The following is a 20,921-nucleotide window of genomic DNA, read 5'->3' on the forward strand; positions in this document are numbered from 1 at the left end:
TGGGCTGGGATCACAGCTCACTGCAACCTCACACTCCTGGGCTGGGACCACAGGCATGCACTGCCCCACACTTGGCTAATTTTTTTGTATTTGTTGTAGAGATGGGGTCTTGCTACGTTGCCCAGACTGGTCTCAAATACCTGGGCTCAAACGAACTTCCTGCCTCCACCTGCCAAAGTGTTGGGTTTACAGGCATGAGCCACCACACCCAGTCCAGAATTATTTTATAACCTGACGACCCATGATACTGACCCCATAAATGTGAATAGTCCATTATAATAAACTTCAGCACAGGAAGTATACTGTGTGGCCAATTTAAATAATGTGAATATTGAATGATCAGTCATGAATTCAAGACACAACTTTTCATAATGAAAACTCCAGGCAGAACGCAGTGGAGCACACCTGCAGTCCCAGCTTAGGCTGAGGCAAGAGGATCTCTTGAGCCAGGAGTTCAAGGTCACCCTCGGCAACATAGCAAGACCCTGTCATATATAAAAAAAAAATAATGAAAATTCCTTCACATTTCTTGTACATGAAACCCTCAAAAAAGCCTAAGGTGAGTCTCACATTCTTTTTTTTTTTTTTTTTTTGAGACAGACCTTTTGCTCTTGTTGCCCAGGCTGCAGTGCCGTGGCACAATCGCCGCTCACTGCCCCCTGCCTCCCGGGTTCAAGGGATTCTCCTGCCTCAGACTCCAGAGTAGTTGGGATTACAGGCATGAGCCACCACACCTGGCTAATTTTGTATTTTTAGTAGAGACGGGATTTCTCCACGTTGGTCAGGCTGGTCTTGAACTCCCGACCTCAGGTGATCACCCGCCTCAGCCTCACAATGTGCTGGGATTACAGGCGTGAGCCACTGCGCCCAGCCTGTGAGTCTCACATTCTTGCTTCTAAGGTGCTTCCATCAGGTTTGAGAAATAATTGCATTCTTCCTTTCTTTTTTCTTTTTTGAGATGGAGTTTCGCTCTTGTTGCCCAGGCTGGAGGGCAGTGGTGCAACCGTGGCTCACAGCAACCTCCGCTTCCTAGGTTCAAGCAATTCTCCTGCCTCAGCCTCCCAAGCAGCTGTGATTACAGGTGCCCACCACCATGCCCAGCTAATGTTTTGTATTTTTAGTAGAAATCGGGTTTCACCATGTTGGCCAGGCTGGTCTTGAATTCCTGACCTCAGGTGATCCACCTGCCTCGGCCTCAAAGTGCTGGGATTACAGGCATGAGCCACCACGCCCAGCCAGGTTTGGGAAATAATTTCTATTTGTGTGTATATGCATTTACTGGAAAAGCACAAGGGCACACATTACAGATGTGCATATCTACAATTAAATAACAATGTGGCTGATACGGTACAGAGAGGATGGGCCCACACTTGTCTACGGGGGAGGAGCTGTGCTTTTTTTTCTTCCCATTATTGCTATTTTTTTGTCTGCATCTCAGTTCAGCAGGGCCATGAACTTTATTGCAAGTGCATGCTGGTTTTAGGGAAACCCCTGAGCTGCCAGTGTCCTTCCAGAGCCTTCCTGGTACTTCCCTTGGGCAGCAGTGAGGAGGTCAGGCCAGATTGCCACCTTGAAAGTCATGCATGTTATGAAAGTGGTTTCCCTAAGCTGGAGCCAGTCCTGGAGGCCAACACGAGATTTCTAGCCAGGCAGAACCTTCCCAGGCATGGGTCACCCAGGCATCCAAGAACATGTTGTAGGTGATGAGATAACTGTCTTCCCCTCACCGGAGACACTGCTGCTGACTCTGCCTACAGTGTCTTCTGGAGCTTTCCAGGGATGGGGCCCATGCCATCCAGCCTCACGCTTTCTCTGTTCCTAGAGACCCTGCCTGGCATTCCTGCTGAGCTGAGCTGTCATTTCCCGTGGGTAAGCTTTTCTCAGAGGATTTCCAACACAGTTGTTCACCGCTGGAGGAGATACGCGGCGTTGGCTGGGTTTGAATAGAAGGCCGAGCCTGCTCCTGTGTGCACGCACATTGTGCAATTCTAGCAGGAAGACTGCAGCATGGGAATCATTTGACAGTTGGTACTGGTGGTGTTTGTACTTAATCCAGTCTTCTTCCTGGCTGCAATCACATCATTTTGGTTACAACAGTGACCTAATTTTATAACTGTGTTGTAACCTTAGGAATTTTAAGTAGACTTTTTTTGTGTAGTACCTACCACTTAACTTTGGGAGTTAAGAGTGTAAGTTTTGGAGTTGGACCTGGGTTTTGTTGTTTGGTTGTTTTGAGATAGTCTTGCTTGCTGTGTCACCCAGGCTGGAGTGCAGTGATGCGATCTCGGCTCACTGCAATCTCCGCCTCCCGGGTTCAAGCAATTCTTCTGTCTCAGCTTCCCTAGTAGCTGGGACTATAGGTGCCCACCACCACGCCCGGCTAATTTTTTGTATTTTTAGTAAAGACGGGGTTTCACCATATTGGTCAGGCTGGTCTTGAACGACTGACCTCAGATGATCCACCTATCTTGGCCTCCCAGAGTCCTGGGATTACAGGTGTGAGCCACCATGCCTAGCTGGGATCTGGGTTTGATTTCCAGCCCTGAGGTTTGCTGGACGTGACATTGGGCAAGTTTCTTGGCATCTAAGCCCTGGTTTTCTCATTAGTGCATGGAGATAGCCATGGTACCCATTTCCTAGGGTGCTACTGGGAATTAAATGAGCTAATGCTAGTCAAATACATTAATGTAAAAATATATATGCATCGCATTGTCTACCATATGCCAAAGGGTTTGGTAATAGAAATGTTCTGGGTCAGCCGCAGTGGCTGATGCCTGTAATCCTAGCACTTTGGGAGGCCAAGGTGGAGAGTTTGCTTGAGATCAGGAGTTCGAGATCAGCCTGGCCAACCTGGTAAAAACCCGTCTCTACTAAAAATGCAAAATTAGCCAGGTGTGGTGACGCATGCCTGTAATCCCAGCTCCTTGGGAGGCTGAGGCAGGAGAATTGCCTGAACCTGGAAGGCAGATGTTGCTGTGAGCCGAGATCGTGCTACTGCACTCTAACCGGGGTGGTGGAGCGAAACTTCATCTTAAAAAAAAAAAAAAAAAAAAAAAAAGAATGTTCTGTATCTTCATTATTCAAAGCACAAAAAGGAATCTGTGTGTCTTACCTACCTCCGTTCCCACCCGCTTACTTATTAGTGTCTCCATACCTGTTGATTGTTATGTGGAAAGGCTTCCGCTCCACTCAAATTATTTACATATTTCAGTTGCTATACAGGCCATTTTCTTGGAAGTCTGTTGTCACGTATCAAGTTTTATTGTTTGTTTTATATGGCAGCGGCAATTCCCATATCTCCGTTTTTCTGGGGCATGTTTTGAAAACTGGCAATGCACGTTGCATCAAGCTGACCTTTCATCTGCATTCCTCAGCCACCTGCCTGTCTCAGCTCTGCAGGATTGGGGGTGCAGGGGCGGGGAGTTCTGCTCAAAGGGCATAGGGACCTGTGTTATGGGTGCCTTCTTGATTACGTGGCCAGTGTTAGGATTCACAGGCCAATGACTTCGAAAGAGGTGAAAGGTTTTGGTTAAAAGGAACTGATTACGGAGAAAGGGAACAAAGTGAACGCTTTTAAAAAACAAAGCACCAGAGCCGTTTATTGGCCGGGGATTTGGGACCCCTGAGCAACGCTGTTGAAATGAAGATAATTGTAAGCAAAATGGAAGATGAATCATCACCATCCCCCCCATGATTGTTCACTCAGCATTCAGTGTTGGAGAGCTGTCTGTACTCTTCTGGATGGGATCGGATTGTTAAACAAGGATTCATGTCCTTGAGAAGGGCATTTGGAAGACTGGACCATAACTTACACATGAAGGTCATTTGCCAGCCGGTGCAGGGGACATCACTATATGTCTCTTGTAGAATTTCTTGGGGAGTTTAGATTCATGGGCTGCCCCAAAAAGTGCTGGGAGCTTTAAGGTAAGTATGTAGAAAGGAGAAAACAGAAATGGACAAAGAGCTGCAGGCCCTCCAGCTGCAAGTCAGTGGCATAGGTCAAGGCGGGTGGCCGAGGGGCAGGTGACAGAGCTGAGCATGGAAGGTGGTGGGAACCACCACGGAATGGGTGAGCTGGAGCTGGGACAGTGCATTTGTGACAATTGTGATGAAGAGGTTGTGGCCTCAGCTGGGGCCTCTGATTCTGCATCCCCGTGTGTCCCAAGAGCAGATTAGCATAAGGTGCTTAAGTGCTCTGGCACAGACCTCAGTGACAGTCCCTTCATAGCCTCCAGGATGGCACATGGCCTGGCTCCTGTGCTCCACCTGGGGGTTGGTGGGCACCTGGTATGCTCTGAGCAAGGAGGTCTAGGTGAGCCTCCAGCAGGTGGGCTCCAGGTGGTTGATCTCCACCCCTGCCATCCCCACTCAGCCTTTCTTTTTTTTGAGACAGGGTCTCACTCTGTTGCCAGGCTGGAGTGCAGTGGCATAATTAGGGCTCGCTGCAGCCTTGACCTCCCAGGCTCAAGCAATCCTCCCATCTCAGCCTCCAGAACAGCTGGGACTACTGGCATGTGCCACCACACCCAGCTAATGTATTTTTGGTAGAGAAGGAGCTGTGGCATGTTGGCCAGGCTGGTCTTGAACTCCTGGACTCAAGCAATCTTACCGCCTTGACCTCCCAAAATGCTGGGATTTCAGGCGTGAGCCACCGTGCCTTGCCTCCTACTCAGCTTTCCAGGGCTCATGTTCACCCAAGGCAGAGGCACAGGCCAGGCCCCGGCCGCTGCGCCAGCTTCTCAGAAGTGATTTCTGTACTTTCAGTGAAAATAGACACGCCCACAGCCTCACGACAAAGCTGGACAACAAGATGTCTTTGGCGTGGCGGAGGCTGCTGGGGTGTTGCCACCACCTCCGATTTACCCCATAGCTGGCCTCGGGGGCACACAGCAAGGAGGGGTCCTAAGTCAGGAACGGTCCCCAAGGGGTCACCTGTCTGCTTACCCAGAGTGGCCTCCTCCACAAGTCCCTTCCCAGGGCTAGTTCAGGATTCCAGTCCAAGGGCTCCATGATGATTTGAGGGAGCGAGTGAATGACAGAGGGGGGAGGTTAGGTTCTCTTTTCATCCACCTGTATTTTTCCTGTGTTTTCTTATTTCTTCTTTTTAACTTTTCTTCCTCCTGCTCTTTTCTGCTTTTCTTTCCAGTCAAAGTGTTTTCTCCTCTGGCCATCCTTGAACTTGGGACACAGGTGCACACCCTGCTGTGTGGCTTGGATCCCAGTGGTCACGCCTTGTCAACTTCGTCCCCAGGGATACCACCTTTTCCCACTGGGGCTGTGATATGTCTCTGAGATCTGCGCATGGAAGAAAATCTCAGGAGAGGGGCTGCAGATAGGCCTGCCCCTGGGGTGACGTGGATGAAAGAGCAGTTGGCCAGGTCTCTCTAGGAAGCCTCTGATGTGGGGTGGCTTGGAGAAAGGAGGACTGGGGGAGGGGCAAGAGCACGGCTGCTGCCGCCCAGCTGGGTCCGGGCCAGAGAGGGGAAGTGTCGCTGGTGGGGCCCAGGGGCCCAGGGGCCGTCACATCGGCACTGAAGTGAACAGCCATAGTCCATCCCTGCTCCTCCCCAGACAGGGTGGGCGCCGGCATTCTCAGTAAGAGAAACCCCGGAGAGGATGTGGGCACATGGGCAGGTGAGATTCATTGTCAGCTGATGAAGTTTTGGCTGGGTGAAGGTGTGCTTGACCTCGTCTTTAAAGAAGATGTCTTCAAAGAAATGAGAAAATACAGAAAAATACAGATGGGTGAAAAGAGAACCTCTCCCCTATGTCATTCACTCGTGGTAGCAGGAAGGTCAGGTGCAGTATGCTCTAGGGACTGTCTGACTCCCGGGGTGCAGGGGAGCCACCTGCTAGCTCAGAAGCCAGAGGGGCCCAAGGCAGCAGCAGAGGGACTGGGGCCAGTTTGAGTGCCTGGTGGCCTCTCCCAGGAGGAAGCAGGAACAGGAAGTGGGGCTGGTCCATGGAGACTAACGGTTTCGCTGTATGCCGCGAGTGGGATGTCCAGAGCCCCCACCAGCCCCAGGAGGCGGACGCCTGCTTGCCCAAGCCTCGGGCCATGCCGTGCCCCTGCCACCCTCCTCACTACAGCCTCAGGAAGGCCGAAGGGGTGAGCAGAGAGGCTGTCCAGGGTCAGTGGCCAGGATCCAGACTCAGGCCTGGCTGCCAGCTGGCCTGAGGGCCCTTCCTCCCAGCGTGCTGGGGCTCCCTGCCACCGTGCCCAGCCTGCTAGGGCATGCCCTGGACTCTAAGGAAGGCTTCCGGGAAGGGGAGTTGGAGCACACAGGTGCCCTGGTCTCCTGAGCTTTATGAAAGGTGCTGGGGAGGAGAGGAGGCAGTGAGCCTGACCAGGGCCATGCAGGTGGTGGGTGGAGGGCCCTGAAACCCAGGCCTGGCTGCAGCGGACAGGTGGCTCATTCTGGACACACAGAAGTGGAAGGAACACAGGCTGCAAAGTGGTGGAGTATGCCCTCCTCTTCAAGAAGCCCCTGGCCAGGGCCAACGTGGCGGCGGTGGTGAGGTGGGCAGGGCACTCCGATGCCCTGGAAAAGTGGACTTGGGAGACACAGGGAGATGGGGTGTCAGGCAGCAGGCAGGTCAGTGAGGGCAAAGAGGGCAGGATGGCCATGTGGAGAGGGAGCTGGACCTTTGGTACAGCAGGCAGGGCAGGGCAGGCATGAGGAAGGCTGCCCAGAGGCTGGGTGCCCACGAACACCGCTCTTTTTCTACCCGCACTAAAATATGGTGCTGCAACACGGACAGGGCCGCTCTCTGCTTCTTGGTTTGCAACAGTGAAAAAGTGAGCACAGAAGCCCCCTGAGCCAGCAGGGACACAGGGACAGACTGGTTCCTGCCAGCAGGGAAGTGCAGGACAGCAGGGCCAGCGCCACGTGGGTGGGCATGGGGCAGCCCGGAACTCAGTGTGGACGAGAGGCAAGTTGCAGGAGCACTTGCAGAGTATGGTGGCATTCGGGTGTGCCTCGCACATGCGTGGTAGCACTGTATGCATTTGTAGATGCTCAAATCTAGACGGGGAAGATGAGCCCCGCATTCTGGGGACGGGGAGAGGAGGTTGTTCTATTGCACCTTAGACATTTATGCAGGGCTGGGCACCTATAATCACAACAGTTTGGGAGGCCAAGGAAGGAGGATTGCTCGAGTCCAGGAGTTTGCAATCAGCCTGGGCAACATGGTGAGATCCCATCTCTACAAAAACGAAGATAAACAAAAGACTTGGCAGGTTGCGGGGGAGGGGGTGTGGACATTCTAAATCAATACAGCAAAATGTTGAATTTGTTCACTCCAGGAGGGTACATAGGTGTTATTCTCTACTTGCCTGTTTGTTTGAGCATCTTGTGATTTAGAGCATTTAAGACAGAAAATAGTCTTGCTGTATAATACAGTAAAGTTCACTGGGGTGTGGGGGTGTGTGTGTGTGTGTGTGACAAGATCTCGTTCTGTCGCCCAGGCTGAAGTGCAGTGGCGTGATCATGGCTCACTGCGGCCTCAGCCTCCCGGGCTCAGGTGAGCCTCACCCCTCTGTCTCCCAAGTAGCTGGGACTACAGCTGTGCACCACCACTTCTGGCTTATTTTTGTGTTAGTGGAGGTGAGGTTTTTCATGTTGCTCAGGCTGGTTTCAAACTCCTGGGCTCAAGCAATCTGCCCCTCTTGGCCTCCCAAAGTTTTCCTGAGGCTTATCTGAGGTCCAGGAATTTGTCAGTGACTGGCCTTCTTCCACCTGGACACCGCATCTAACCCCCACTCCTCCCTGAGCTCCAGGTCCTCAGAAGAGCTCTGTGCCCGTGGCCCTGGTCTTGTCCGCCCCAGTCTCAGCTGCTCACCTGCCTCACCTGGCTGTTGTCCGTTTGCAGGAAGGTGAGGTTAGCCACCTGTGACCCCAGTCCTATTTATGCCAGTGAGGTGAGGCCGCAGACCCGATTTACTTTGAGGGATTCCATTTGTGCTAAGTATGTTACAGAAAGGCATGCTGAGGGTCTTCTCCCTCCCCTCCCCTCTCCTCCCCTCCTCTCCCCTTCCCTCTCCTGCCCATTTTCTATTCCTTTAATTTCCTTTCCTTTCTAGACGGAGTCCCTCCCTCTCACCCAGGAGTGCAGTGGTCTCATCTCAGCTCACTGCAACCCTGCCTCCCAGGTTCAAGCAATTCTCCTGCCTCAGCCTCCCAAGTAGCTGGGAATACAGGCGCCCACCACTACATCCAGCTAATTTTTGTGTTTTTAGTAGAGATGAGGTTTCATCATGTTGGTCAGGCTGGTCTTGAACTCCTGACTTCCAGTGATCCTCCCTCCTCAGCCTCCCAAAGTGCTGGGATTACAGGCATGAGCCACCGCACCTGGCCTCAGGTTGGCTTTCAGTACAGGGGTATATCAAGGCAGGAACTGTGCTGACCGCTCTCGGTGGTTTTCAGATTCTGGTCTGGGACCCTCTACCCTCTAGGGCCAGGGAGGGAAGGAGCAGGGGGGTGGTGCGGATGGCTTTATCTGGTTTCCATTCTTTTTTTTTTTTTTGAGACGGAGTTTCGCTCTTGTTACCCAGGCTGGAGTGCAATGGCGCGATCTCGGCTTACCGCAACCTCCACCTCCTGGGTTCAGGCAATTCTCCTGCCTCAGCCTCCTGAGTAGCTGGGACTACAGGCACGCGCCACCATGCTCAGCTAATGTTTTGTATTTTTAGTAGAGACGGGGTTTCACCATGTTGACCAGGATGGTCTCGATCTCTCGACCTCGTGATCCACCCGCCTCGGCCTCCCAAGGTGCTGGGATTATAGGTGTGAGCCACTGCGCCCGGCCCATCTGGTTTCCATTCTGAGTGCCTCAGTTTTAGAGACAGTAGGTACCCTCTGCCCCGGGTCTGGAGTGAGGCTGGCCCAGGAGCTGGGTGCCACTCCCTGGGGTTGGTTGGCCTCCATGAAGCCGTGGCAGCCGAGTCTCCTGCAGTCACGCAGCTTTGTTTCTGGTGACTCAGAGATGGGAGAAGCTGCCAGGCTGCATCCGCTCCCTGCTGGGTGAAAGGTAGGGAGCAGGTGTGCCCTCTGGCTGGAGAGAGGTGAAGTCCCTGCATGGGCCAGGAGTGTGGTCTCCTGCCTGGAGAGGAAGCACCTGGCAGAGGCTGGTTGGGTGAGGCAGCAGGGGCAGGCACTGGCAGGGGGGGCAGGCACTGGGGGGAAGGCGGGCCCTAGTGGGGGGCGGGCCCTGGTGGGGGGGGACAGGCCCTGGTTGGGGGGCGGGCCCAGCTTTTCCTTTTTCATCCTTTTTATACCAGGCTCATAAAAACCTTGTTGGGTTGGGCAAGCTGGTGATGACTGTTCAGATATTTCCAGGTTGTGCCAGGAGAGGTGGCTCATGCCTGTAATCCAGCAGTTTGGGAGGCTGAGGCGGGCGGATCACCCAAGGTCAGGAGTTCGAGACCAGACTGACCAACATGGAGAAACCCCGTCTCTACTAGAAATGCAAAATTAGCCGAGTGTGGTAGCACATGCCTGTAATCCCAGCTACTCGGAAGCCTGAGGTAGGAGAATCGCTTGAACCTGGGAGGCACAGGTTGCGGTGAGCCAAGATCGAGCCATTGCAATCCATCTCTAAAAAAAAAAAAGGTATTTCCAGGTTGTGGGGAGTGGGGACTGGGTAAGGGGGCTTGAGCATGGGCATGACCACCTTTCTACACGCTCTGGCCCCAGAAACCTTTGCCCCTTCTGATTTTATCTTCCCTGGCCTCAGATGGGTAGTGCCGTTTCTCTGAGGCCAGGGTGGGCTATGGGGTGAAAAGTGTGTGCTTCTCTCCCTGGGAGGTGGGCACTTGGGGTGCTTGGAGTATCTGAGGAGCTCTCCAAACATAAGATTTTGGAGTTCCGATTGCAGTGGATGAATGTTTCATTTCATTAAACACATTCTAAAACATCAGGAGATCTTGAATGTGCATAGAAGAGAGACCCTCCAGAGCTTGTGCAGCCCGGCCCTTCATGGTTCTCACGCATGACTCCTTCATATCGGTCCGTCCATTTGCCCCACCCCAAGTGATTTTGAAGCAAGTCCCATACATGATGAAAGATAAAATTAGGCTGGACACAGTGGCTCACAGCACTTTGGGAGGCCAAGGTGGGTGGATCACCTGAGGTCAGGAGTTCGAGACCAGCCTGGCCTACATGGTGAAACCCAGGCTGTACTAAAAATACAAAAATTAGCCAGGTGTGGTGTTGGGCACCTGTAGTCTCAGCTACTTGGGAGGCTGAGGCAGGAGAATCGCTTGAACCTGGGAGGTGGAGTTTATAGTGAGTTGAGATCAGGATACTGCATTCCAGCTTGATGACAGAGCAAGACTAGGCCAAAAAAAAAAAAAAAAAAACGAATAAAATTGCATGTATCAATATTTCAGTACATATTGATAAAAGATGGAAAACGTTTTTTTAAAATCACCACTGCCTGAGAGCCATGGCTCACACCCCTGGTCCCAGCTACTCAGGAGGCCAAGGCAGGAGGATCGCTTGAGTCCAGAGCTGCAGTCAGCTGTGAGGTTTTTTTTTTTTTTTTTTTTTTTGAGACGGAGTTTCGCTCTTGTTACCCAGGCTGGAGTGCAATGGCGCGATCTCGGCTCACCGCAACCTCCGCCTCCTGGGTTCAGGCAATTCTCCTGCCTCAGCCTCCTGAGTAGCTGGGATTACAGGCACGTGCCACCATGCCCAGCTAATTTTTTGTATTTTTAGTAGAGACGGGGTTTCACCGTGTTGACCGGGATGGTCTCGATCTCTTGACCTCGTGATCCACCCGCCTCGGCTTCCCAAAGTGCTGGGATTACAGGCTTGAGCCACCGCGCCCGGCCGAACTGTGAGTTTTAAGAGACTCTGTCTCTTAAAAAACGTAACCACGATATCTTGTAATGCCTAAAAGATAATTAACAGAAACTCCTTAATGCCATGAGGTAACAGTTGTTTTGAATGAGTCTTTTTAAAAATTTAATTTAATTTTATATTCGGGGGTACAAGTGCCTGTTTGTTACATGGGTATTTTGCATGCTGGTGGGGGCTGACTTCTAGTGTACCCAGAGTGCCCCCGATGAAAGGGAAGAGAATGAACATTGTACCTGACAGGTAATTCTTCAGCCCTTGCCCCGCTTCCTCTCCTCCCTTTTGGAGTCCCCAGTGTCTGTTATTTTGATCTTTTTTTTTTTTTTTTCATTTGAGACTGAGTCTCCCAGGCTGGAGTGCAGTGGCCCAATCGCAGCTCACTGTAACCTCCGCCTCCTGGATTCACGGGTTCTCCTGCCTCAGCTTCCCGAGTAGCTGGGATTACAGGCGTCCACCATCACGCTTAGCTAATTTTTGGTGTTTTTAGTAGAGACGGGGCTTCACCATGTTGGCCAGGCTGGTCTGGAACTCCTGACCTCAGGTGATCCTCCCGCCTCGACCTCCTAAAGTGCTGGGATTACAGGTGTGAGCCACCACGCCCGGCCTGTTATTTCCATCTTTATGTCCGTGGGTACCCATTGTTTAGCTCCATTTATAAGTGAGAACATGTGGTATTCAGTTTTCTGTTTCTGAGTTAGTTCACTTAGGATAAAGGCCTCCAGTTGCCTCCATGTCACTGCAAGGGACATGATTTCACTTTTTTTTTTTTTTTTTTGAGATGAAGTTTTACTCTTGTTGCCCAGGCTAGAGTGCAATGGTGTGATCTCGGCTCACCGCAACCTCTGCCTCCCGGGTTCAGGCGATTCTCCTGCCTCAGCCTCCCAAGTAGCTGGGATTACAGGCATGCACCACCATGCCCAGCTAATTTTGTATTTTTAGTAGAGATGGGATTTCTCCATGTTGGTCAGGCTGGTCTGGAACTCCCGACCTCAGGTGATCTGCCCACTTCAGCCTCCCAAAGTGCTGGGATTACAGACATGAGCCATCGTGCCTGGCCTGATTTCTCTTTTTTATGGCTGCCGAATGAGTCCTTGATGTGACCAGAGCACTATGGTGGACAGGATACGGAAGAAAAGAATAAGAAATCCACTCCCCACCATTATATATTTGAGGAGAGAATGGTTGTATGCATAGACATTAAATAGAAAACACTTCTTGAGATAGTATATTTTGGTAACAGCTTTATTGAGACATTCATATACCATAAAATTCACCCATCTAAAGTGTACACTTCAGTGAGTTTGTTTGGGTTTTGAGACAGGGTCTTGCTCTGTTGCCCAGGCTGGAATGCAGTGGTGCAGTCACAGCTCACTGCAGCTTCGACCTCCCAGGCTCAAGCGATCCTCCCACCTCCTCGGCCTCCCTAGTAGCTGGGACTACAAGCACACATCACTGCGCTAAGCTAATTTTTGTATGTTTTGCAGAGACAGTTTTGCTATGTTGCCTAGGCTGTCCGTGGTTTTTAGTATATTCACAGAGTTGGGCAACTATCACCACAATCAATTTTGGAATGTCTTCATTTCCCTAAGAAGATACCCCACTCCTTACCCACACCTCCCGATCTTCCCATCTGCCCCAAGCCCCGGTGACCACGAGTGTACTTCCTGTCTGTAGATTCGCCTGTTCTGGACATTTGGAATAAACAGAATCAGCAATATACGACCTCAGTGTGGCTTCTTTCACTCAGCATCACGTTTTCAGGGCCATCCGTGCTGCAGCAGGTGTGGGAGGTCCACCCCTTGTCATTGCTGAATACCATTCCACGGTATGGATGGACCACACTGTGTTTATTCATTCATCAGCAGAACGTGTTACCACTTTTTGGTTATCATGAATAATATTGTTGTGAATGTTCCTGTGCAAGCTTTTGAATGGACTTTTTTTTTTTTTTTTTTTGAGAGGCAGTTTCGCTCTTGTTTCCCAGGCTGGAGTGCAATGGTGCAATCTCCACTCACCGCAACCTCCGCTTCCCTGATTCAAGTGATTCTCTTGTCTCAGCCTCCTGAGTAGCTGGAATTACAGGCACGTGCAACCACGTCCAGCTAATTTTGTATTTTTAGTAGAGACAGGGTTTCTCTATGTTGGTCATACTGGCCTTGAGCTCCCGACCTCAGGTGATCCACCCGCCTAGGCCTCCCAAAGTGCTGGGATTACAGGTGTGAGTTACTGCCTGGCTGGTAAGTCTATTTTTATACAGGGTTTTTTTTTTTTTTTTTTTTTTTAAAGACAGGGTCTCCTCTGTTGCCCAGCTGGAGTGCAGGTGCAATCACAGCTCACTGCAGCCTCCACCTCCTAGGCTTAAGCAATCCTCCTGCCTCAGCCTCCCAACTTGCTAGAGTTACAGGGATGCACCACCATGCCTGGATAATTTCTTGATTTTTAGTAGAGATGAGGTCTTGCCATGTTCCCCAACCTGGTCTCGAACTCCTAAGCCAAAGCAATCCTCCCAGCTAAGTGCTGGGATTACAAGCGTAAGCCACGGTGCCTGACCCAATTTTTTATTTTTATTTTTGCTTATTATATAGAGACAGGGTCTTGCTACATTGCCCAGGCTGGTCTGGAACTCCTGGCCTAAAGCAGTCTTTCTGCCTTGCCTCCCAAAGTGCTGGGATGACACATGTGAACCACGGTACCAGGCCAGTAACCCTGTATTTAACCTTTTGAGGAATGGACAGACTGTTTGCCAACGTGGCTGCACCATTTGAGCAGCCGTGCATGAGAACACCGATTTCTCCACGTCCTTGCCAACACTTGTGCCATCCATCTTTGGGATACCAGCCATCCTGGGTGTGAAGGGGTGTTTTTCCCTGGCTTAGATCGGCACTCCCTGTTAGCCACAAGAGGCAGTCTCACACTTACAGTGGTCCCCCCTTATCCTTGAGGGATACATTCCAGGACCCCATGTCAATGCCTGAATCTGTGGACACTACCAAACCTATACAGTCAGCTTGGTATCCTCAGGTTCTGCTTCTGTGGAATTAGCTAACCAAGGATTGAAAATATTTGACGGGGGCCGGGGAGGGGACAAGACAATAGCAAAAAATAATACAAAATTGAAAAATATAGCATTAGCCGGGCGCGGTGGCTCACACCTGTAATCCCAGCACTTTGGGAGGCTGAGGTGGGTGGATCACCTGAGGTCAGGAGTTCAAGACCAGCCTGGCCATCATGGTGAAACCCCATCTTTATTTAAAAGATCTTAATCTTTTATGTAAAAATTTATAAAATAAACAAATAATTTAAAAAAGAAAGAAAGAAAAATACAGCATCACTATTTACATAGCATTTACATTGTATTCGTTATTGTAAGTAATTTAGACATGATTTAAAGTATGCAGGAGGGTTGGGCTTGGTGGCTCATGCCTGTAATCCCAGCACTTTGGAAGGCCGAGGTGGGTGGGTCACCTGAAGTTAGGAGTTTGAAACCAGCCTGGCCAACATGGTGAAACCACGTCTCTACTGAAAATACAAAAATTAAGGCCGGGCGCAGAGGCTCATGCTTGTAATCCCAGCACTTTGGGAGGTCAAGGCAGGCGGATCACCTGAGGTCAGGAGTTTGAAACCAGCCTGGCCAACTAGCAAAGCAAAATCACCAGGCTTGGGGGCTCACGCCTATGATCCCAGTACTTTGGGAGGCTGACACAGGTGGATCGCTTGAGTCCAGGAGTTCGCTTGAGACTAGTCTGGGCAAGGTGGTGAAACCCTGTCTCTACAAAAAAATACATAAATTAGCTGAACATGGTGGTACATGCCTGTAGTCCCAGCTACTCGAGAGGCTGATGTGGGAAGATCACCTGAGCTTGGGGGGTGGAGGCTGCAGTGAGCCATGATTGTGCCACTACACTCTAGCCTGGGCAATAGAGCAAGACTCTGTCTCAAAAAAACAAAACAAAACAAAAAATGGTGCAAACCACAGCTGAGTGGGGACTGCTGTAGGCGTGGCTGTATTGCTGTTTTTAAGCATAAGTCCGCTGATCCAGGCCGGAACCCAGGCTGGGATTTGTGCCCATTCCATTTGCACAGGGAGCTCCTCCAGCCTTGTTGGGTTCACTAATTTCTGCTCATGACTCAAAGAGGGAGAGGCTGGGTCAGGACAGCCTATCTCAGCTCCTGCAGAAGTAGAAAAACAAGTAGTGCATCGCAGGGGCATTTAGGACTCTTAGGGTTACGCTGAACCGGTCAAAATAAACAACTCCTTCATGAAATTCAGATTGCTCTGCAAGGGCATTTCACTCCGGAAAGGACACTGTAATTACTGCCAGTCTCTCTCCCTATCAGAGGTTAGATTTCTGAGCAAGCGTGGGATACATACCTTTGGAGACTTGGCTGCAGACACTATATTTAATCCACTGTCATGAATTATCCCTTTGTGTTCTGTGTGAATCCAAGGAGATCTTATCAGTCATGCAGAGGTGGCCTGTCTGGTCACTGTGTGACTGTATTAGCACAGTGCAGGCTCTGCAGAGTCCTCTTCCTGGATGCTCGCCTCCTGGTTACTGCGAAGCCTTTGATGGGGAAGGGGGCTAAGAGTTAACCTTGAGGCTAGGCTAGGTGACTCACAGCGGTAATCCCAGCACTTTGGGAAGCTGAGGCAGGCAGATCATTTGAGCTCAGCAGTTCGAGACCAGTCTGACCAACATGGTGAAACCCCGTCTCTACTAAAAATACCAAAAATTAACCAGGCATGGTGGCAGGCACTTGTAATCCCAGCTACTCGGGAGGCTGAGGCATGAGGATCGCTTGAACCCGGGAGTTGGAGGGTGCAGTGAGCTGAGATGGCACTATTGGATTCCAGGCTGGACGACAGAGTGAGACTCCATCTCAAAAAAAAAAAAAACAACCAAACAAACAAACAAAAAGAGCTAACCTTGAGACTCCAGGGGAGTTTTTTTTTTTTGTTTTTTTTTTTGAGATGGAGTCTCACTCTGTCACTAGACTGGAGTGCAGTGGCGTGATCTCAGCTCACTGCACCTCTGTCTACCAGGTTCAAACGATTCCCCTGCCTCAGCTGCCTGAGTAGCTGGGACTAACAGGCATGCGCCGGCTAATTTTATGTATTTTAGTAGAGATGGGGTTTCACCATGTTGGCCAGGCTGGCCTTGAATTCCTGCCCTGAAACGATCCTCCACCTCAACCTCGCAAAGTGTTGGAGTTACAGGTGTGAGCCACCGTGCCTGGCCCACACATATTGTCGATTGCTTTGCAAATTGCTCTAAGCTAAGATTATAGCTGGTGGTATGCTGTTTTGCCACTGCATTCAGGTTCTGTGCTGATACCTCCCAGGTGTGTCGTCCGGCCGAGCCCCTCCCTCGCTCTGGCAGTGCGTGGCATCTCCACCCAGATGTCCGGGCGACATTTCACATGCAGCAGGTCCAGGCATGAATTCTCAGCTTCCACCCCCGTCTGCCTCCTTCCCTCCCCGAGACTGTCCTGTGTCAGTACCCTGCTCCACTGAGTGGGTGGCTCAAGCCAGGAGCCCGAGGGCCCATTTCATCAACACGTGCAGCTCAAGGTGCCTCTGCAGCCTGTCTCACGTGGGTCATTGTCCACACTGTCACTGTCCTTGTCACTGACAGACTGGGCCAGCCCCATGCATTTTCCTGGAAGACGGCCTCAGCTTCTTACTGGTCCTGCTCCCACGTCCCCATCCGTGCTCCATACAGCAGCCAGAGTGGTCTTTAGAACAGAAATAGTGACAAGTCCTTCTTCTTCCAGGCCTTTGGATGCTTCTCCATTGCTAGCACAAAACCCTGTCACCTCCCACCGGCTGCCTCTGCCTTCCTCTCCAAACTTGGCCCCCTGCCCTTGATCCCAACTGCCCTGCCTTTGACCCAACACCCTGCCCTTGACCCCGGCTGTTCTGCCCTTGACCTTAGCTATCTTGCCACTGACCCCAGACACCCTGTCCTTGACCCCAGCCACTTGCCCTTGACCCCAGCCACCTGCCCTTCCTGCCTCCAGCTGTATCCTGCTTGTCCCACGGTTGCTCCTTCTCTTGGCCTGTCTCCCGGAGGTCCCCTCGGCTCCTCCGTTTCTATCACCCAAGCGCTGCTTATGTGTTGCTTGTTAGCCCCGTCTAAGTTGTGGGAGGGCAGAGGGACCTTTTCTGCCAGTGTCCAGCTCTTCTCCTCAGTTAGCACATTGGAGGCAGTCAGCAAACACTTGTTGCATGGACAGATGGGTGCCTCCCAGCAGCAGGTGGTTCTGTGTTCTGGTTCTGGTTGGTGAAGGACTGAGCCAGGGTGATTTCTGTAACGGGGGAATCTCTGAAACTGTGGTAGTCACTGATTTTGACCTCGCCATCAGTGGGTGAAAACAGGAGAATCATCGTGTGGTGAGAACACACACACATACACACTCACACAACCCACACACACCCACCCCGCACACGCACAAACACACATGCACCCACACCCACATCCTCCCCCCACAACACACAGACTGCACACCACACATACACCACACACGCAAATATACACACGCATACACACACATACACACACCACACACACATATACGCATACCACACACACCCACGCACCCACCTCCACCCCCCACACACACATACACACACCAAGCACACAAATATACACACACCACACACACAAATATACACACACACCACATACCACATATACATGCACACCCATATGCACATACACATACACCACACACACACATACACATGCCACACATACATACACATACACACACGCACCACTCACCCACACACGTATACACACACCACACACACCACACACACATGCACACACACCACACACACATACACCACACATGCACACACATATACACCACACACACCACATGCACACACACTATACACACACACCTTACATACATACACACACCACAAGCACACACACCACACACAGACACGTGAGTTTTTAAATTTTTATGTGGTACTTGATCGTTTTTCCTCTTAGCTTCTTATTCATTTAGTACTTTGTGGCAGGCAGCCTGGGAGGAGGTGGAGGTGGCACCGTGAGAAGGGCAGGAGCCACCGCCCCGGGGGTCCAGGAGGGGATGGGGGGGGCCATGCTGTGCTGAGCAGCTGTGCCAAGGAGCCTGAAGGAAGGCTGCAGAGCCAGGGTGAAGGGGACAGGAAGAATGGACCAGATTTCCCAGAGCCGTTTTCTGCAGCGGGCAGGGGATGCTGTCCCCAGGGGCTATGTTTGGGTCGGGGATGCAGGCTCTGGTATCCGTCCAGCATGTTCTGCTGCCCAGGCATGTTCTGCTTCAGCTGCTGCCCCCGAGGAAGGAGGCCCGCTCCATCCGTGAGCACCCATTCTTGAGGCATCTGTGCATCTGACTTGTGGAGTCTTTGTGGGTCTTTCTGAAACCCTAGAACAGTTTCTCAAAAGAGCAGCCATGCAGGCCGGGCGCAGTGGCTCACGCTTGTAATGCCAGCACTTTGGGAGGCCCAGGCGGGCGGATCACCTGAGGTCGGAGGTTCAAGACCAGCCTGACCAACATGGAGAAACCCTGTCTCTACTGAAAAAAAAAAAAAAAAAAAAAACAACAGAAAAAAATTAGCCAGGCATGTTGGTGCATGCCTGTAATCCCAGCTACTCAGGAGGCCAAGGTAGGAGAATTGCTTGAACCCAGGAGGTGGAGGTTGCAGTGAGCTGAGATCAGGCCATTGCACTCCAGCTTGGGCAACAAGAATGAAACTTTGTCTCAAAAAAAAAAAAAAAAAAAAAACAGGAGCAGCTGCACAGACACCAGAGGCAGAGGCATTTGGGCACGCTGTGCACCCCTCACTGAAGTTCAGGGCCCAGGGCTGTCAGGGGCTCCTTCATGGACACTCTGGGCTTTTAATGGCAGCCTCCAGGGGCCTGGCTGCAAGATTGAGATTTGTCTGTGCTGTGTGAGTTGCCGAAGTGTCGTGGGCTTTGCGTCAGGAGTTGTGGCCTGGATGCTGGCTTGGAGGCGGGGTCCGGGGGACTTCCAGGGGCAGGGGTTGGGGTGCCTCGGGCCTGGCTTCTGATGATCATCTTGGGCCCCTAAGCAGAGGCAGTGATTTTCTGTGTAGTGGTGGACAGGTGAGGGGGTGTCCTCTCTGTGATGGAATTGGATCTGTTGACGAGAAGTATTACATCTGTAAGTGGGGAGGAAAAACAAATTCAGAAGGAATGGCACTTCCGTATGAGTAGTTTTTTTTTTTTTTTTTTTTTAGTGTCTGGTCACACGTGCCACTGTGTTACATTTTCTCCTTCTGCTTCCAGGTAACCCCGGAAGATGGCAGAAGCTCACCAAGCTGTGGCCTTCCAGTTCACGGTCACTCCCGACGGGATTGACCTACGGCTGAGCCATGAAGCCCTTAAACAGATCTACCTCTCTGGACTTCACTCCTGGAAGAAGAAGTTCATCAGATTCAAGGTTTTCTGATATGTGTTGAAGTGTACACAGTATGCCTCTTAATACCTAAGAATGGGGCTCTTGCATCTGTTGAGGTCTGAGTGTTTCAGACTGGTCATTCCATGTGACTTACCTATTTCCATGGTGCTTAAGGCTTGGGGAACTCCTTCACGTAACCCCTAGCTCACTGGATGCTTGAAGCAGTTCCGTAAGGCAGGTGGAGTGTGTTGGCATGCTCTAAAGCAGGCCTGGAAATGGACGCTCAAAGGGCCAGTGACCTACTTAATAGAAGGCAGAGTAAAATCTAGAGTTCATGTCTTCTCCTCTGAGTCAGAATCCTTTACACCTTGTTCAAAAAGATCTTTTTCAGGCAGGGTGCGGTGGCTCACACCTGTGATCCCTGCACTTTGGGAGGCCGAGGTGGGCAGATCGCTTGAGCTCAGGAGTTTAAGACCAGCCTGGGCAACATGGCGAAACCCCGTCTCTACAAAAAAAATACAAAAATTAGGCCGGCATGGTGGCATGCATCTGTAGTCCCAGCTATTCAGGAGGCTGAGGTGGGAGGATCGCTTGAACTTGGGAGGCAGGGACTGCAGTGAGTCATGACTGAGCCACCTCATTCCAGCCTGGGCAACAGAGCAAGACTTTGTCTCAAAAAAAAAATGAGAGTTTTTCCAAACTTCAGCAAGTCGATGTAGTAAGTACTTTGTTGATAAAGCATTCACACGTTAGAAACGCTCTACATAAGTTCAAATATAGTTGAGTCTGCATGTTCTCAATTGCTTGTCTAAAGAAGTAGAACTTTGTTCTTTTTTTAAAATAAGTGTTTTGTTTTTCCATGTATTGTAATTTATTTTAAACATTAAAGAAGGAATAGATGCATATTTGAAAACATGCAAACTAGATGAAAGGTCATCAAGTTGAAAGTGGATGCCCCCCTGCCCCCCTGCCCCCCAGCCCCAGGGGTAGCTTAGTTCAGTCTGTGGACTTCCCAGTGCCCCTCTCCGAGGGCAGCACTAAAGTGGGCCACTGAGAAAGGCCTGAGCTCTAGAGCAGGTGGCAGCAGGGACCGCGGAGAGGCAGGTGGGTCCCTGGCAGCCAGCATAGCTGCACAGGGGTCCCTGGGGCTCAGCCGGTGGGTTCTTGGGCCCAGATAAATAAGCCACTAGCGTGACATCCAGTCTCCCTGGCCTGGTCACCGGTGTGGTCCACCGTGGTGGAGGAGGCGCTGCTACGGGGAGCGCTAAGCGGAACAGCTGGACTCGCTGAGAGCTGCATTTTTCTACCCTGGAATCTGGAAAGATAGAAACATGGATGCAGAGGCTTGGCCATCATATTCAACCCAATGCGAATGCCCTCCCGTTCCCTCCCTTCCCCTCCCCTTCCCTCCCCTCCCATCCCCTTCTCTCCCCTCCCCTCCCCTTCTCTCCCCTCCCCTCCCTTTCTCTCCCCTCCCCTCCCCTTTCCTTTTTGAGACAGGGGACAGGGTTGCTCAGGGTAGAGTGCAGTGGTACGATCATCACTCACTATAGCCTCAACCTCTTGGGCTTAGGTGATCCTCCTGTCTCATCCTCCAAAGTAGCTGGGACCTTAGATGCACACCACCATGCCTGGCTAATTTTT

The 20,921-nt window shown here is 51.3% G+C and overlaps 1 protein-coding gene across 6 annotated transcripts in view; it reads left to right on the forward strand.

The window, feature by feature from the left end:
• CPT1A (carnitine palmitoyltransferase 1A) overlaps window positions 1-20,921 on the forward strand; it is an 80,801-nt gene that overhangs the window by 5,357 nt on the left and 54,523 nt on the right. For 2 of the 6 annotated variants that reach the window (XM_032282547.1, XM_032282551.1), the window contains exon 2: window positions 19,166-19,319. In XM_032282547.1, the coding sequence (XP_032138438.1) occupies window positions 19,179-19,319 (141 nt within the window). In that variant the 5' untranslated portion in view covers window positions 19,166-19,178. Of the gene's footprint in view, window positions 1-1,822; window positions 1,870-6,225; window positions 6,521-12,533; window positions 12,685-19,165; window positions 19,320-20,921 lie in introns of those variants that run through there. The other 4 variants (XM_032282548.1, XM_032282549.1, XM_032282550.1 and 1 more) reach the window with 4 other exon arrangements.

Source organism: Sapajus apella, unplaced genomic scaffold (assembly GCF_009761245.1).
Source record: "Sapajus apella isolate SASKATOON/1434 unplaced genomic scaffold, GSC_monkey_1.0 scaffold14, whole genome shotgun sequence".
NCBI lineage: Eukaryota > Metazoa > Chordata > Mammalia > Primates > Cebidae > Sapajus > Sapajus apella.